The 18729-nt window shown below is 39.8% G+C and overlaps 1 protein-coding gene across 10 annotated transcripts in view; it reads left to right on the top strand.

Moving 5' to 3' along the window:
* The window catches only part of TLK2 (tousled like kinase 2), a 148612-nt gene that overhangs the window by 121703 nt on the left and 8180 nt on the right, over window positions 1–18729 (top strand). For 9 of the 10 annotated variants that reach the window (XM_049861647.1, XM_049861645.1, XM_049861648.1 and 6 more), the window contains 5 exons: window positions 7466–7555; window positions 10969–11138; window positions 12412–12550; window positions 16052–16163; window positions 17651–17758. In XM_049861647.1, coding sequence (XP_049717604.1) covers window positions 7466–7555; window positions 10969–11138; window positions 12412–12550; window positions 16052–16163; window positions 17651–17758 — 619 coding nt within the window. Of the gene's footprint in view, window positions 1–7465; window positions 7556–10968; window positions 11139–12411; window positions 12551–16051; window positions 17759–18729 lie in introns of those variants that run through there. The other variant, XM_049861649.1, reaches the window with a different exon arrangement.

Raw genomic sequence — 18729 nt, forward strand, 5'->3', positions numbered from 1 at the left:
GCACGGCACCCTGCATGTGTATCTTATGTGACAGGCAGCTGCAGTCCAGATGCTCCCGAGGAGCAGTTACATTATTTTAAGTACATTCCAGTCACTTGACGTGCAGGGATGATTGGCGCGCAGCCACGAATGCCAAGAGCACTTCAGAGAAGAAAGCCACATGTTGTTCTGACCAGTTATATATGAGAAATGCCCCTGTTGTCCTGAGACTCCAGGAGTCCCTAAGCGTGTTGGAAGGATACATGCTTCTCCTTAAAAATACCCTCTGGTCATTAGCCTTGGAGCCTAGTCAGCATCTTGTGTGTGCATTGACCATGCTAAGGCAGTTGACTCTGCTAGGGATCACCTGTGGTCAACCTTGTGAAAACTATTCCTGTGCTGGGATTTATACATACCTTGCCTAGTCTCCATATCCAGCTTTTAGGCTCTAATGTTGAATACTATAGCAACTGCAGGTGGGTGCTCTGCTCACCGTTGTCTTTGAAAGCCAGGGCCCTGTACCTCCTTGGCACAGTTGTCAAGTATCTTGAGTCCTGGTGGGACAAGCTTGGGTATCTTTCTCACATTTCTTTACCAGATCGAGACATAGAGCAAGTGAACAGGATTTTCCCATTTTTCTGAGCTGTTTAGCATTCCAGCTCCAGGCTGAAAAACATTTTTTTCCTCATCAGAGGTAGAAATCATGGTGCCTGAGCACCTTCTATAGAGCCTTTTGGGCAGGGGCCATTTCCCAGCTGATACACTGGGGTGAGGGCAAAGTTTTTGTGACCTCTGTTCATGCTGAGGAGAAATTCTTATGTACTCCCACCTTTCTTTGAATTTTGCTTGCTAAGTATTACGAAATCATAGCGGTGAATTTCTGGCCACCAGTAATGGTAAACTGGCAAAATGTCATTGACTCTTTTGAACATGAAAAGGAGGACATAAAAGATTTTAGAGCATGCTTTAAAAATGCAGTATTACGTTAAAAAGTAGTATAATTCAGTGTTGTGATAACATAAAATATGAAAATATTACTGTTACTGATCCTGCATAGTAAGGTCTTTTCATTGCTTTTCCATTTGTGGGGATGATGTCCCATATGGGATCAAGATATTTATTTGGGTAAAAAAGAAGGAAAAACTTGAAGAAAATAAAAGACTGTAGCTTTGTTTGAGCTCTGTTTTTTCTGCCTTTTCCTTCTCTTCCCCCACATACAAAAACAAAGCTGATTGTTTTACTTTTGGATTATGAAAGTATTAATAAATACTACTAGATATCTTTAACTCCGAAAAGTAACAAAAACTCTGCAGTAGGAAAAATTTCATATGCAGCTCTCCACAGAAATAATTGCATCTGAATTAGTTAACATGCTCTCATTAGAATAATTCTTTTAATTTTCTAAGATAAAAAAAGCATTTTGAAAATCTAAATATGTATTTGTTTACAAGAAAGGAAAAGACGATCACATTAGTAGACAAGTTTCTTCCAGTTTCTTACTAAAGTCTCTATGGCACATTAATCCTTTGGATGCTAAATTCAAAGTTGAACATGTGGGGGCCGTAGCACAGCCCCTGCCTACATGGAGTACAACAGGTGAGCTTGACGTTAAGGGAGCACGTTCAGTGATGCACAGCAAATTCACTCAGGTGGCAAGGACTTAAAATAACACTTCCTCTGATTCTTAATTTTTGCCTCCACTAGTTTTCTCTATTTTCTGTACCTTGTCTGAGAAATTGGTGTCTACTTTGAAGTCCACAAAATGAAGACGTTAAAGTAGAGTTGCTGTTGAGTTGATTCTGACTTACAGAAACCCACGTGTGTCAGAGTAGAACTGTGCTGCATAGGGTTTTCGGTGGCTGTTTTTTTGGAAGTAGATCTTCAGACCTTTCTTCTTAGGCACCTCTGGGTGGACTCAAACAGCCAGCCTCTCGGTTACAGCTGAATGCTTAACCATTTGCATCACTAGTCCGTAGGTTTCTAAAGCTTTTTTTTTAAAAAAAAAAAAAAAAACAGTAGCACCTTTATTTTGCCAAATGTAATATTATACGGAATTCTGATATATTAAAAAAAGACAAAGGTGGAGCTGCTTTGGTGGAGTGGGTGGTGGTTGGGCCATTTGCTCAGTGTCTCCACGGGCTCCAGAGGCATCCATCTCCAGGGAACACACTTTAAAACTGGTGATGTGGTGTAGCTTCTTCATTGTGATGAAACCGAAGCCCAGAGATGTGGAGCCACAGAGCCAGAACTGGAAGCCAGATTGCTTGGTCCCCAGTGCAGTGTGTGTTCTAATGCTGCTCTGCCTCAGTGCTGGGAAAACACTTCAGAAAGGCATAGAGGTGATGAGATGAGGCATCAGAAGAAGCAAAAACTGCTGAAAGTGACAGCTTGAAAAATAATCCTGATCAAACAGTGTTTCACATGGGGAAAAGTGTATTTAATTGGTTTTAACTTCCTAGCCCTCCCTTCTCCTTCCCTTAAATTTTTCCTCAGTTTTTCTTTAGTTGAGTCTTTTCTCTGTACTGTTGACATTCAGAAAATAACCACTTTTTAAAATCTTATGCTACCAACTTGAACACATAGAAAGAGAACAACAAAAGAAACCCTCAGGCACCAGATGAAAACAAATAATAAAAATTAGAGCAGAACTAAATGAAGTAGAAAACAGAAAAACAATTGAAAGAATTAACAAGACCAAAAGCTGATTCTTTGAAAAAAATCAACAGACTTGATAAACCATTGGCCAAACTGACAAAAGAAAAACAGGAGAAGAAGCAAATAACCCGAATAAGAAATGAGATGGGCAATATTACGACAGACCCAACTGAAATTAAAAGAATCATATTAGATTACTGTGAAAAACTGTACTCTGAACAAATTTGAAAACCTAGAAGAAATGGATGAATTCCTAGAAACACCCTACCTACCTAAACTAACACAAACAGAGGTAGAACAACTAAATAGACCCATAACAAAAGAAGAGATTGAAAAGGTAATCAAAAAACTCCCAAGAAAAAAAAAGCCATGGCCCAGCCGGCTTTATTGTAGAGTGCTACGAAACTTTCAGAGAAAGTTAAAACCACTACTACTAAAGGTATTTCAGAGCATAGAAAAGGACAGAATACTCCCAAACACATTCTATGAAGCCAGCATATCCCTGATACCAAAAAAAGACACTACAAAAAAAGAAAATTACAGGCCTATACCCCTCATGAACTTAGGTGCAAAAATTCTAGCCGATAGAATTCAACAGCACATCAAAAAAATAATTCACCATGACCAAGTGGTATTCGTACCAGGTATTCAGGGATGGTTCAACATTAGAAAAGCAATTAATGTAACCCATCATATAAATAAAACAAAAGACAAGAATCACATGATTTTATCAAGTGATGCCGAAAAGGCATTTGACAAAGTTCAACACCCATTCATGATGAAAGCTCTCAGCAAAATAGGAATAGGAGGAAACTTCCTCAACATAATAAAAGGCATTTATACAAAGCCAACAGCCAACATCAGCCTAAATGGAGAGAGCCTGAAAGCATTCCCCTTGAGATCGGAAACCAGACAAGGATGCCCATTATCACTGCTCTTATTCAACATTGTGCTGGAGGTCCTAGCCAGAGCAATTAGGCAAGATTAAGAAATAAAGGGCATCCAGATTGGCAAGGAAGAAGTAAAAGTATCTCTATTTGCAGATGGCATGATCTTATACACAGAAAACCCTAAGGAATCCTCCAGAAAACTACTGAAACTAATAGAAGAGTTCAGCAGAGTATCGGGATACAAGATAAACATACAAAAATCAGTTGGATCCCTCTACACCAACAAAAAGAGCATCGAAGAGGAAATCACCAAATCAATGCCATTTACAGTAGCCCCCAAGAAGATAAAATACTTAGGAATAAATCTTACCAGAGATGTAAAAGACTTATGCAAAGAAAACTATAAAACACTACTGCAAGAAACCGAAAGAGACCTACGTAAGTGGAAAAACATACCTTGCTCATGGATAGGAAAACTTAACATTATAAAAATGCCTCTTCTACCAAAAGCGATCTATAGATTTCATGCAATTATGATCCAAATTCCAATGACTTTTTTTAATGAGATGGAGAAACAATCACCAACTTCATATGGAAGGGAAAGAGGCCCTGGATAAGTAAAGCATTACTGAAAAAGAAGAAGAAAGTGAGAGGCCTCACTCTACCTGATTTTAGAACCTATTATACTGCCACAGTAGTCAAAACAGCCTGGTACTGGTACAATAGTTACATAGACCAATGGAACAGAATTGAGAATCCAGACATAAATCCATCCACATATGAGCAGTTGATATTTGACAAAGGCCCCAAGACAGTTAAATGGGGAAAAGACAGTCTTTTTAACAAATGGTGCTGGCATAACTGGATATCCATTTGCAGAAAAATAAAGCAAGACCCATACCTCACTCCATGCACAAAAACAAGCTCAGAATGGATCAAAGACCTAAACACAAAATTGAAAACGATAAAGATCATGGAAGGAAAAATAGGGATGACGTTAGGAGCCCTAATACATGGCATAAACAGTATATAAAGCATTACTAACAATGCAGAAGAGAAACTAGATAACTGGGAACTCCTAATAATCAAACACCTGTGCTCATCCAAAGACTTCACCAAAAGAGTAAAAAGATTACCTATAGACTGGGAAAATGTTTTTAGCTATGACATTTGCAATCAGCACCCCATCTCTGAAATCTACATGATACTGCAAAAACTCAACTACAAAAAGACAAACAACCCAATTAAAAAATGGGCAAAAGATATGAACAGGCACTTCACTAAAGAAGACATTCAGGCCACTAACAGATACATGAGGAAAATGTTCACGATCATTAGGCATTAGAGAAATGCAAATCAAAACTACAGTGAGATTCCATCTCACTCCAACAAGGCTGGCATTAATCCAGAAACACAAAATAATAAATGCTGGAGAGGCTGTGGAGAGATTGGAACTCTTATACACTGCTGGCGGGAATGTCAAATGGTACAACCACTTTGGAAATCGATTTGGCGCTTCCTTAAAGAGCTAGAAATAGAACTACCATATGATTCAGCAGTCCCACTCCTTGGAATATAATATCCTAGAGAAATAAGAGCCTTTACACGAGCAGATATATGCACACCCAAGTTCATTGCAGCACTGTTTACAATAGCAAAAAGATGGAAGCAACCAAGGTGCCCATCAACGGATGAATGGATAAATAAATTGTGGTATATTCACACCATGGAATACTACACATTGATAAAGAACAGTGATAAATCTGTGAAACATTTCATAACATGAAGGAACCTGGAAGGCATTATGCTGAGTGGAATTAGTTGCAAAAGGACAAATATCACTGCTCTTACTCAACATTGTGCTGGAGGTCCTAGCCAGAGCAATTAGGCAAGATTAAGAAATAAAGGGCATCCACATTGGCAAGGAAGAAGTAAAAGTGTCTCTATTTGCAGATGGCATGATCTTATACACAGAAAACCCTAAGGAATCCTCAAGAAAACTACTGAAACTGATAGAAGAGTTCAGCAGAGTATCGGGATACAAGATAAACATACAAAAATCATAAGAACTCGAGAAATAGTTTAAAGAGAAGAAAATATTCTTTGATGGTTACGAGAAGGGCGAGGGAGGGAGATTGGGAGAGGGGTATTCACTAATTAGATAGTAGACAAGAACTACTTTAAGCAATGGGAGAGACAGCACACAATACAGGTGAGGTCAGCACAACTGGACTAAACCAAAAGCAAAGAAGTTTCCTGAATAAACTGAATGCTTTGAAGGCCAGCGCAGCAGGGACAGGGGTTTGGGGACCATGGTTTCAGGGGACATCTATGTCAATTAGCATAATAAAATCTATTAAGAAAACATCCTGCATCCCACTTTGAAGAGTGGTGTCTGGGGTCTTAAACACTAGTGAGAGGCCATCTAAGATGCATCAATTGGTCTCCACCCACCTGGGTCAAAGGAGAATGAAGAACACCAAGGACACAAGGTAATTACAAGCCCAAGAGACAGAAAGGACCACATAAACCAGAGACTGCATCATCCTGAGACCAGAACTAGATGGTGCCTGGCTACAACCAATGACTGCCCTGACAGGGAACACAACAGAGAACCCCTGAGGGAACAGAAGAGCAGTGGAATGAAGACCCCAAATTCTCGTAAAAAGACCAGACCTGAGGGTCTGACTGAGACTAGAAGGACCCCGGTGATTATGGCCCCCAGACCTCCTGTTGCCCCAGGACAGAAACCATTCCCAAAACCAACTCTTCAGACAGGGATTGGACTGGACAATGGGAAGGAGAGGGATGCTTGTGTGGAGTGAGCTTCTTGGATCAAGTGCATACTTGAGACTATGTTGGCATCTCCTGCCTGGTGGGGAGATGAGAGGGTGGAGGGGGTTAGAAGGTGGCGAAATGGACACGAAAAGAGAGAGTGGAGGGAGGGAGCGGGCTGTCTCATTACAGGGAGAGCAATTGGGAGTATTAGCAAGGTGTATGTAAGTTTTTATGTGTGAGGCTGACCTGATTTGTAAACTTTCACTTAAAGCACAATAAAAAATAAAAAATAAAAAAAATCTTACCCACGCTACCATATTATGGAAAGTTTCTGTTTTCTGACTCTTATATAATGCCCTAAACTAAATATTACTGGATTACTTAAAATCTGTTACTCTCTTTATAAATAAGAACTAAACACTTAAAAAATTGATAATTACATTGTATAAACATGTTCTCTTTTTAAATTCAGTATATGATACGTAATCAGTTTTTGTTCCTGATCTTATTAAGTGATATTAAATTGGAAAAGAACTTTAAGAAAAGATACAAGTACAGCAATATTGAATTCTCCATCCTAAGGAAACTGAGGTTTCCATAGTTTCAATAATTCTGTCAGTATCACGTTTTCTTACAACAAATAAAAGCTAATAGCACCTTAAATCCTTTTTGCAAGGAGATGATATTTAAAGAGAAGCAGACAAATACAAAGCACTCCTAATTGACCTAATTGACTTACATATCCAGTAATTCTTTTACCCAAGGAGTTTACATGCCAAAATTGATCCCCTTGATGTGACTTTAGCATATAAACCTTTATAAATAATGAAGTATTAGCGTTAGAGGAGAGGAAAGAGAACTTTCTTTGTAATTTTTAAGTCTGCGATGTTTGGGTGTAAATATAAAAAAGGTGAGATCATAAAATGGTCTTGAAAAGGGTAAAAGGTTGCCATCCAGTAAGTATTTGAGCGCCTGCTATTTTTTCAATGACTTCGTAGGTACTAGATGCACAAAAAGAAAAATCAGAAGAGGGGACCAGGTGGACCTGAATAGAGCAAGCAGGTGGAAACAGTGAAGAAATGAGGGAATATTTAGGGATATCCTTGAAGAGTTTAAAAGGCAGGCCAAGATACCTTCTTGTTAATTTTCCTTTTTATTTACAGGCATGCGTGTAGGGAATACCGGATTCACAAAGAACTGGATCATCCCAGAATAGTTAAGCTGTATGATTACTTTTCACTGGACACTGACTCGTAAGTGCTGTGCCATTTTAGCTTAGCTTAGCAGTTAATGTTATTTCAATATTCAATATTATTCAAGAGTAGACTGCAAGAAAACAATGGAATAGAGCTGAATTCTGGGTCCAGGAAATACCCTCTGAGAGAACCAATTATGTTAATACGTGGACAAATGACAGAGTGTGAATTCAGATTTGGGCCAGCAGGACATCTCTTGGCCAAAGGACATGTGCAGTTGTGTGTCGGCAAATGTTTAACAACCAGTTTGGTGGTGTGAAGAGGGGCTAATTTGTAGTGTTTACCAGTTTTCATGGTATAAGTACTCCCGCCATAGCCAATGTCGAGTTACTGACTTTTTTAAAAACAGCCATTGAGATAATAATTCACTTACCTTACAGTTCACCCATTTAAAGTGTACAATTAAATGGTTTTTAGTACATGCACAGATAGAACAATCATCACATCATCACAGTCAATTTTAGAACATTTTCATCAACTCAAAAAAGAAAACCACCCTTTAGCTATGATGCCCTTATCCCTTCAGCTCCCTACCCCCCAGCCCTAAGCAGTCACTAATCTGATTTCTGTCTCTGTAGATTTCCCTATTCTGGACTTTGATATAAATGGAATTATATAGTACCTGGACTTTTATGACTGACTTCTTTACTTAACATAATGTTTTCAAGGCTTATCTAACTTGCTGAATAATACCATATTTTGCTTGTTCATTGTCCTATCAACCGTTTAATAACCAGCTTACAAAATTCTGAAAATTTTAACAGTTGGCTCTTGGGAGCTGGTACAAATTGGTGCCAGCATGCTTCTGACATGCACCAGTGAGTGTGGACTGTTGGAGTCTCTCCTTTCCCTGGAAACTCTAAGGAACACGAACAGATCTTATTTTGAAGTACCAGCAATGTGATTCTACCCTAGCCTAGAACAGGGCATGAATGTGGCATAAACGAGGGTGTAGCCCAGTGCTGCCTGTTAAAATGAGTTCATAGGCGCAGAGGATGTTAGATTTGGATGGGATCCCAGAGTCCAGCCTTCTCATTTAATGGGTGGAGATTTGAGAACCAGGAGAAGTTAAATGACTTGTCTAGGATATTTGATAATCTTGGGCATCGTTGCATTTTGTTACTTGGTATAGGGAAGCTCCAGAGCCTCTGGATTTACGAATGAGTTTAGAAATATTTCAGCGTTTGGAAATGTTTTCCCTGTAGGAGTCTGTACGGAGTTAGGAAAAGACACTCTAGGTCTAGCCTGCAGGTATTCCCCTTGGGCCCCAGGGTGATTCTAGGAGTTTTGGCTTATTCCTGCCAGCAGCTGTCTCAGAGGTTGCTATACAGAGAACTGGCTCATATTTGACCCCAAAGGAGACCATAATTCCCTTTGGAAACATGAACTGCCCCCCTCTTCCATCCTCTCAGAGGCTTCCCTTTTCAGTAGGGTTGCCTTTGCACCGGGCATAGCCATGTATTTTTAGCATGGAGTAGGGCTCAGAAGGGTACCTAGTTAGAGGGCAGGGTGGGGAAACTGGAGACTTCCCAACTCCTGGGCCAGGTCTCACAGGGTAGCCTCACTGTGTTGCTTTGTGTAAATTTCTTGAATACTAGATAGACCCCAGCCCTCTGAAATTTAAGTACAAAAGTTATTTCAATGATAAATGATTGGATTATCTGCCGTTTTGAATTGTGTATGCACATCTTTCAACTAATGTGAAAAATTGAGTTGATTCCGTGCTATTCTTGAGTTGTTTACTCTGTTCTTTCTATTGTGTGTATGATGGATTTTCATAAAAAATAAGTCAAGCCATCACTTTAGAAAGTCTCGTGAGAGTCGTTGGGGTGTTAAAAGTGGGATTTTATTCCTAGCTTGCATGTGGGTCAAAGAACCAACCACTGAGCAGGAGACTCTGTGTTTCAGATTTCAGCATCTCAGATCCGATCATGCATAAACTTCAGATATTTGTTCTTGAGTAGGGAGGGCCCTAGCATGCCCTGGTATGTTTCATAAGAAGCATAAGCTATTGTTCAGTTTGAGGATTCCACAGGACTGCATGTGGCCAGTGCTTTTTTGAGGCCTGAAGATGCCCAGAAGCGCCCATAGTGCTTGCTCTGAGCCTGTTTGCTCTCAGATCGGTTCCTCACCCTTTCCCCGCTCTGCAGCCTCAGTGTGTTGACCTTTATAGTCATGTTTATCTGGCTCCTGCGTCAGTTGGCATTTAACAGGGTCCCACCAATGGAAGGCAGAGATTGGAGCTGGGGGGGCAGGGAGGAGAAGCCAAGGCCCCCTGTCCTCCCTCCTCCCCTCCTACTACCCGGTGACTCTGGCCCCTGTGTTCTGGTTGCACCAGCCCCTCCTTCTGCCCCTCTGGCCTTAGGGTGCTAATGGCTTCCCCCTGTAGACCATCTCTGGGATGAGTCACTGGCTGTTTTGTCCCTGGCATCATCTGTGTGATCAGCTCCATGAATTAAAGCCTCTCTGTTTTAAATATTAACTGGTTTCTATTTCCTGGCTAGACCCTGACTGTTGCACCCCACACTGTCACAACTTAGAACAATTCAAAAAGTATCTCTGGGGGATATTCAGTTTAGAAAGCCTTACTCAGTCTGTAACTGCCTTAGAAGATAGACATAAGACCTGTAATGCCATGAATGGTATATAGATTTAAATTTGGGTCCGTGTAATATATGAAAGAACCCCTACTATATAACACTACATTTGTTAGGACCACAGATACTACTAAAACCTCCTGTACACCTTTCATTTAGTGAGGAGAAATTGTGGTGCAGTATGGAGCCCCAGTGGGTGGCACAGTGATTAAAAAGTTTGGCAGTTGGAATCCACCAGCCACTCCTTGGAATCCCTATGGGGCAGATCTACTCTGTCCTTTAGGGTCGCTGTGAGTTGGAATTAATTCAATGGCAGTGGGTTTTTTATTGTGCCAAAATTTGAGGAGACTTTGTATGCAACCAGTTCTTGTAACCAAGGCAGACCCTAGGTTCTTCTTCACTGCCAGCACATGGGGATATATGATCTGATGTTTGCGATGAGAAGTGATCACAATATGCTTGTTTAGAAGTGGATGTGTGACATGGTGTGGGAAGGAGATCCTCCAAGAAAATATCTAGCTTACTATAGTTCTTGTCAATATTCTCATAGTCTGGATTCAAGAAGAGGTATGTATCGTAGGTGAACTTTAGCACAATAGATTCCAGTGTGTGGAGAGTGTGCAGACTCATCACCAAGAGAGTAAGCATTTTCTTTCTATAAACTGCTGAGGCAGCTAATACTGAAAAAAAAGGAATATTTTAAGGACCAAAGAAGAAAGGAAAAAGCTAGTATTACCCTGAAGTTTTTGCTGGAATTGATTTTAAGCTGCCTGCTCTTGACCCCTGGTAAAACGCTGGTCTGTTTGGCTTTAGGTTTTGTACAGTATTAGAATACTGTGAGGGAAATGATCTGGACTTCTACCTGAAACAGCACAAATTAATGTCGGAGAAAGAGGCCCGATCGATTATCATGCAAATTGTGAATGCTTTAAAATACTTAAATGAAATAAAACCTCCCATCATACACTATGACCTCAAACCAGGTAAGTCTAACTCTTAGGAGACAGGATTGGTGGCTTTGCTTTGCTCTTATAAGTGATATTTAATTTTATAAAGTTAGAGGATTTGGCAGGAGCTAAGAAGGCCTAATAACTTTAGATTGCCTGGGTAGGTGTGGGAATAAAAACCACGAGGTGCTGGGTTTAGGAGGGCAGGTCCTGTTAAAGACCATGGAGGAACAGTGCCCCTGTCTTTAGAGCCAGGGTGGTTTAGGATGTCAGTATTATTAAGAAAGAACTGTTCTGGCAAGTTCAGTTTTGTTTTTTCCCATTACTCACACTATGTAGCATTTTCTCCATTCCAAGTCTCTTTGATAAGTGCCCAAAAAGTTAAAAACTTTGCACATCTGCCTCTCATTTCATTCATTTCTGAGCAGAGTTTTTTCATCTTTTTGTACAGTTACTATCTACGTTTCATCGTCACCAGCAAAGAGTAGAGGACAGTCATCTCAGAGATCCCACAGGCTTCTCCCCTCCTGTTTTCTTTTAATCTTTCCTCTTTTCCCTTTTTTGGTTATCCTCAGCTGTTTTTGTTTTGTTTTGTTTTGTTTTTAAGAAGTCTTTATGTTCCATGTAGACAGTTTTAAGTAACTTAGCTCGGGTTTTAGGAAAATGATCCCTATTCTCCTCTTGGTGTGGTGGAGTCATTAAATGCTTTCCCTTTCTGGACACGCCATATTAAATCTCATTATTCTTTAATGTTCCAGTATAATTCAGGTGACTAAAAATTAATTATGATGAAGTGATTTTTTATAAAAGATGGCTATTGTGTGATTGGGTTTTCCAGCACACTTTTTCATAACAAACTTCCCTGCCATCGGAGCTGTAGGTGGCACTGTGGTACTAGCTTTGATTCCCTTGTAGGTTTTATTTAGTTTTTCCCTGAAACTACTGTTCAAAACATAGTGGTTTAGGGATCCTTCCAGAAAATTCAGTTGAAAATTTCCTGCCATTTTTGGCCAACTTTAAAAGTGGTGTTTTACTTTAGCAGTCTCCCCTGCTCCCCCCACCCCACCCCCGCTCATAGTAGTGTTTTTGGCACATTAAGCAGATGATTTTTGGAAAATAGAAGTCTGTAGCCAGACACCGAGGACTCTCCCCCAGCATCAGGCCTCCAAATCGCTTTATTCCAGGGACTCAGATGTTTACTTTTGTGTGCAAGAGTTTGCCATCATTTGCCCCTTGGCTATTATCACCTAGGATTATTCTCTTAATCAGTAAGTCTCTGCTTATTCATGAAGTTTTTTTTCTTTTTTAGGTAATATTCTTTTAGTAAATGGTACAGCATGTGGAGAGATAAAAATCACAGATTTTGGTCTTTCCAAGATCATGGATGATGATAGCTACAATTCAGTGGACGGCATGGAGCTAACGTCACAAGGTGCTGGTACTTACTGGTAGGTATCTGGGAGGGCTGGGTGGGCTGCCAGGGAGACTGGTGGATATGTGCTTGGCTGCTGTGCTGAAGCATTGATCACTAATAAACGATATTTGTACAGTGCGAAAGCAAAAATGCTGCAAACCAAAGCAAACTTTCATCCCCAAATAGTTACTGTCTTTTGAGCAGTTTGACTCTTTGTACTTTCATCAATTTGTCTTAATTTTTCTTTCTTTTTTAAAAACGATTGAGAGGTTATATGTGACCACCTGTTTGAGATACATGTTTCCTCTGCAGAGCTGGCCTTACAAGAGATTGTTCATGTGGTGTGATATAAAGACAGTACAAGTGCGGGTCTCTCTTTTTATGGGCTCATGGGATAAGTTGCCTGAGGGTGATGGACTCTCAGGAACTAAGGAATTATGAAGATCAGCATGTAAAGTAACCACAGCATCACATGAAATCCATACAGGAAAAAAATGAGCGCAGTTTACCAAAGAAGTTTATCCATTTCTGTGAGACGTGATCTAATAGGTTTTGGGGCACAGTTCTTCCCATCTGTTTTCACACATCTCCCAGGCCACAGCTAGCTCTGCGTGCCTGTTCTGTGACCTGTTCTACCTCTGCCTCCTAGTACCTTTGGCAGAACCATAAAATATACGTGCAACTCAGGCCTATAACTTTGTCATTGAAAAAGAGTATTAACAAAGCTCCTTTTTACTTCTGAGGTGGAAAGATACAGTAACACAAAGCCACATACTGAAATGTGTGATTCTGAACATGGAGAAAGTCTCCAGTAGCATGAGGCGGGGGGGGGGTCGGGGGGCGGGGGTAACACATGCTGTTATACCCCAGTCAGTTGGTCAGATAACTTTTCTTTGGGACTGGAAGGCCTGGGCCTTAGGAGAATACTGTCTGGGAATGAGGGTATCCATGAGGAAGCAGACAGGGAAGAGGGGGCTGCCCTTCACAAACACGGGATCAGCCCTCTTCTCTGAATCCTACTGAATACACCATGAACATAAAATTTCTACTTTCCATTGCTTCTTATTGTTTGTAGAGATAGCACCTATAGTAAAAATCAACCCTAAATTAAAACTTCAAAATTCTAGGTTTAAAATAGAAGCTACATTTACAGTGTGTTTATTCACTGTGGTGGTTATTGTGGGTTGGTGTTCCTGTCACTAGTTAAACGATGCAAAAATATATGCTGTTAGAAACTCTGGGAACAGGTCTATACCACTGCTATATAAATCCACTAGACCTTGGATTGGAGCTTTTTTTGGGTGGAGGTGGGGATAGCTTGTTTGTTGTTTTTTTTTTAAAGGTACAGCTGTTTCATGTTTAAATTAGTTTTCTTATTATTATCTGGTGCTGTTTGCTAAGCTATACAAATTTAGTGGTTGGAACTTGCATAAAAATTATATATATGTGTGGGATTTGCCTCAAAGTAATCTGTTTGGTGTGGTGGATAGGAGCTTAGATGAACAAAGATTGGTCTCGTGTTGATAATTACTGAACCTGCATGATGGTTACTTGGGGGGTTATTTTGCTGTTCTACTTGAGATTATATTTGAAATTTTTCATAATAAAAGGTAAGGTAGAGATGAGCCACTGGGAGAATTAAATTGTATGGGTTTCTATGAAGATTTGAAGAGTTTCCATATTGGTAGAAACATTGTCATAGTCTCCACCCTCAATATGTCATCCTCTTATGATGACCCAGAGAGAGACAGTAGGCCGGGAGCATAATAACAGATTCCAAGTGCCCGTTTGCAGTATTTGGTTGTTCCGGAATTCCATGTTGAACACACTTCTTAGTAGGCCCTTAGAATCATTTTTCTGTATAAGGACTTTTATTGTGATGGAATATGGAACCATGATGGTCTTTTGAACAGAATTTAGTGTAGTATCATAGAACTGTCTTCTACTCTCCTTCCCAAAGTCCTTAATACGGAATTAGAATGCTTATTATTTTTAATATTATTTGGGTGAAGAACTAGTTTATTTCCTTATTTACAGATGGGAAAACTTAGACCTAGAAAATGATTTGCTTACCAAAGTGACCATGTCTTTTGTAGTCTAAAAATTTTGCTAATTTACTACGCTTGCCCTTTCCCAACACCTCCCCAAATTAAATACATTAAAATTACCGTTTTAGAATAAAGGTTATGTTTGTTATTTATCCAAGATCATATTTACTTATATTAAGAAATCAATAACCATGAATTCTAGGGATCAGGAAGGTTTTAGTGGCATTTGGTGGGAAGAGCCATTCTTTTTATAAATTCTTTTGTCTTTCCTACATTTTCATTTCTTTGCCTTTTTTCCCTCTTATTGAGTTACATCTAAGTTTTTATTCTTCAGTGTGTGTTTTGGCTAAAAGTCTTCATTGTGAAATAATCTAGTCAGAGGTATTAATCATCCAGAACATCTGTTAAAAAAATAAGAATACGAAATTACTATTTTAAAAAAGAAGAAACCCTGACATCTGAAACTAAATTTGATAGAGATAGTGGATTGGAGAGGGAACATTTTCTATTTCTCACCTCTTATAATCTCTTTTAAGCTGTAAATTCAGATTTTTATACTAGGAGCACAGCAGGGTCCAAAATAGTTTTTCACAAAACGAATTTTGCCAGCGTGAAATCTGCTGAAATCGATTAGTATCTTTAGAATTCTGCATTCCAGTTCTGCCATGGCTACGACTCCAGACAACTAGTGGAAGCATATTTGTTTGGTTTCTTAAATGCCAGGAGGCACTTACCTTCCATACCATACAATTTGGTGTGGTTAGCTGTCCAACTCTTTAGAAGCCAGTGGTGGGGAGGGAGGAATTCAGATGAGGATTGAGTTGTGCTAACAACGAGTTTGGCTTTTGCTAAACTATTTGTTAGCCTTCCAGTAAGCCCCGGATCACCCATAAAGTAGGAAATGTAATTTGGGCTTTAATGCTACCATTGATTAGATATTGGAGTTATTTCCTGCCTGGATTTCGCAAAGAGGCCATCTTAGGAAGACAGAACAGACTCTCCCCTCAGAGATCTGTACTGGCTCCTGAAGTCCTTTGGATTTTTAAAACAGTTACTTAAGTTACAGTTACCTCTTTTAGCCAAAATGAAAGGAAACTCACACCACTTCTAGTCATATTTTAATGTTTGCCAATTGAGCTATTGTAAAAGGGAATGCACTTCTTTTGTGTCCCTTCTCCGCCCTTTAATTTATTGAATGACACATGATACACAACGATGGGAAAGAAGTTTGGGGTGGGTAAAGTAGGGATGAGGGAAAATATTTCTCTCTCAGTAAATTGAGAAATGTATTTTAAGGCCCTACAGGCATTAACAGCACCTTGAGTTAGAGTGTCTTTTCATTGACTTTTTCCAAGTTTAAGCTGCTTTGTAAGCTGATAAAATTCACATATTATATTCCTAACAAGGTCTTCTACTTTGCCTTTTTTGTACATGTCTTAGATTTATGCAGTCATTTCTCTAAGAATTTTATTTCCCCTTTGTCCCAGGTATTTACCACCAGAGTGTTTTGTGGTTGGGAAAGAACCACCAAAGATCTCAAATAAAGTTGACGTCTGGTCAGTGGGTGTGATCTTCTACCAGTGTCTTTATGGAAGGAAGGTAAGAAAGAAGGTCTGATGTAGTGGCTTGACATCTTCCTTGGGTGGCACAGGTACTTAGTGGCTCAGTATGAGTTACTCCCTCAGCATTAATTATTGAGTTACACAGAATGGAATCCTGAAGGTGATAGTTCGAAGAAAATACCGACTTAATAATAAAAGCTTTATGCATAAGCAGAAATTCTTGACCACAGGGCACCTAACGCGTCCTACTGGACTGTTGAAAATACATATTTTTTGCTGTTCTCCATATAGGACATATTTTGATTCTGATACATAGGGAATTATGTGAAGTAGTTTATTAAAGTACATCTTCACAAGAGCCATCCTTAAGGGTCCAGGAACTGAAACTTGAAATCCCCAAAGTTCTTTATTCCCAGCCACCTCGTTACTTAAAGCCATTGCTAATGAAAACGTGCTGTGTATTTCTATACTGGGGAGATAATGTCAGGAAGTATTCATCATCTGTTACCTCCGATCAAGGTGTCATATCATTTGAGCAAGCAATAATCTAGGTAATAAACTGTTACCCAATGAATTTCACATTTGTCTTTCCTCATGAGCATAATATCTTATGAATGTATATAGTAAGATCCAGTCGTGTATTTATATTGCTAGTTCTGCTTTCATTGTGTTTGTATGCTTCAGTGCAGCCCATTGGGCTGTGTGTAGAACTCTTTTGGGAGTTCTACAGTCCCCCTGGACTCTTAATATTTGATTACAATCCCTAGAGCTAGCTTTTAATTCAGATTTCAACTTTCTCTTTAACTTCTCCTTGGTCCTTTCTTTCTTTATCCTACCTCTCTAAAATGGGAAAACTCTTCAGAACTAGTAAGGCTTAGTTATTATTTATAATCTGTGATAATGTTGAAGTGGTGCTGATAATGATGATAGAGGTTATCTAGAAAGAATTGTTTGAGATCTCTCACTAGAAACACTATAGAGGTGACTCTGGGTTTGAACTTATTTTTTAAGACTATTAGAAAATGGTAACTTGGGGCACAGGTGAAGCCACTAAGTAGCCCCAACTCTTGTTTTTCCCCTAATCTCCCCTTTATGCATTCTACTCTTTCTTTTCCACCTTTTTATCTGTGTCTTGAGTCTGCCAGTTGCACACATAAGTGTTGTTTAAGTTCACAGGTACACCATTCAGAACAAGAATTGCTGGTTTTTGCTCTGGATCTTCTTTTTCTTTACTGTCAACACAGCTTAGCAGCATTGTTATAACGTTACAACGTAGGAGATGCTACTTACTCCTGGCCCCAGCTCTGCCTGAACCTGGATGTTGGACCACAAGCAAGATACTTAAGCTCTGAGTCTTTTCTCCCTTTACCTATAAAAGAAGAGGATTAGAGATCACCTTCAGAGTTTCTTCCAGCAGTTCTCTTTGGGAGATGCCTTCGCCTTTCCCACCCCTGTGGTTTTGAATCCTGTTCTGTTTAGTTTTAACCAGAGACCCACCTTTGTTTGTTTGTTTTTATATGATAGCCTTTTGGCCATAACCAGTCCCAGCAAGACATTCTACAAGAGAATACTATTCTTAAAGCTACTGAAGTGCAGTTTCCGCCAAAGCCAGTAGTAACACCTGAAGCAAAGGTAAGTTTTGAACCACTAAAAACCCCAGTGCCGTCAAGTCGACTCCAACTCATAGCGACCCTGTAGGACAGAGTAGAACTGCCCCATAGAGTTTCCAAGGAGCGCCTGGCGGATTCGAACTGCCGACCCTTTGGTTAGCAGCTGTAGCACTTAGCCACCACGCCACCAGGGTTTCCAACCACTGGCCACCTGAAATGGTTGCTCTGCTTTCATTATTTCTTTGGGTAACTATGGCTGGATTATTCAGTACAAAATTCATGAGTCATTATAAACATTAGTATAGGCGTGAATTAGTATTCCTAAGGACAGCAGACAGAGGAATATTGCTTATACCCTGTCCATCCCATCACTCAAGTCGAATATGGGGAATACTGATGAGTGGATTTTCTAATCCATGACGAAGGCCTCCCTACAGGCAGAGAAGGAGAGGGAGAGGAGACTGTGCTGCAGAGATGTACCAGGTATTGTGGGAATCTGAAGGATACCCAACTTGGTACCTATCCAGGGGTTGTGATCAACTTGGGGAGTCATACTAGAGTATAAAGCACTCAGTGAAATAGCGAGTGGTCACAACGGTAAATTCCGTAGCAATTGGCGAGGGCATTACAGAAAAACTAATTGAGGCAAAGGAAACATGGAGTGGGAGGTGGAGAAAGGAAGTTATAAATAATCACTTCAGCTTTGGTACATGTGCAAACCAAGATTCTAGTAGCTACCATAGTTTTTCCTTGCTCTGTTCTTTATTTTTATACATTAACCAGTTCTACTTAGGTAGGCGGTCAGCCTCATTGGATCCTGTGATTGGTTGGCATTTTTTAAGTCAACCTGAACAGTTACAGACCTGATTCCTTTTCTCCGTGTTTGGTTTCTATTGTCCCTTCCCAGTGTACCCATGTGAAGTAGGTTAGGAAAGAGCCACTTTTCAAAGTGCTTTGGCTGATGTGTTACATAGTAGGAATAGCATCTTTCCC

Source organism: Elephas maximus, chromosome 19 (genome assembly GCF_024166365.1).
Source record: "Elephas maximus indicus isolate mEleMax1 chromosome 19, mEleMax1 primary haplotype, whole genome shotgun sequence".
NCBI classification, from domain to species: Eukaryota; Metazoa; Chordata; class Mammalia; order Proboscidea; family Elephantidae; genus Elephas; species Elephas maximus.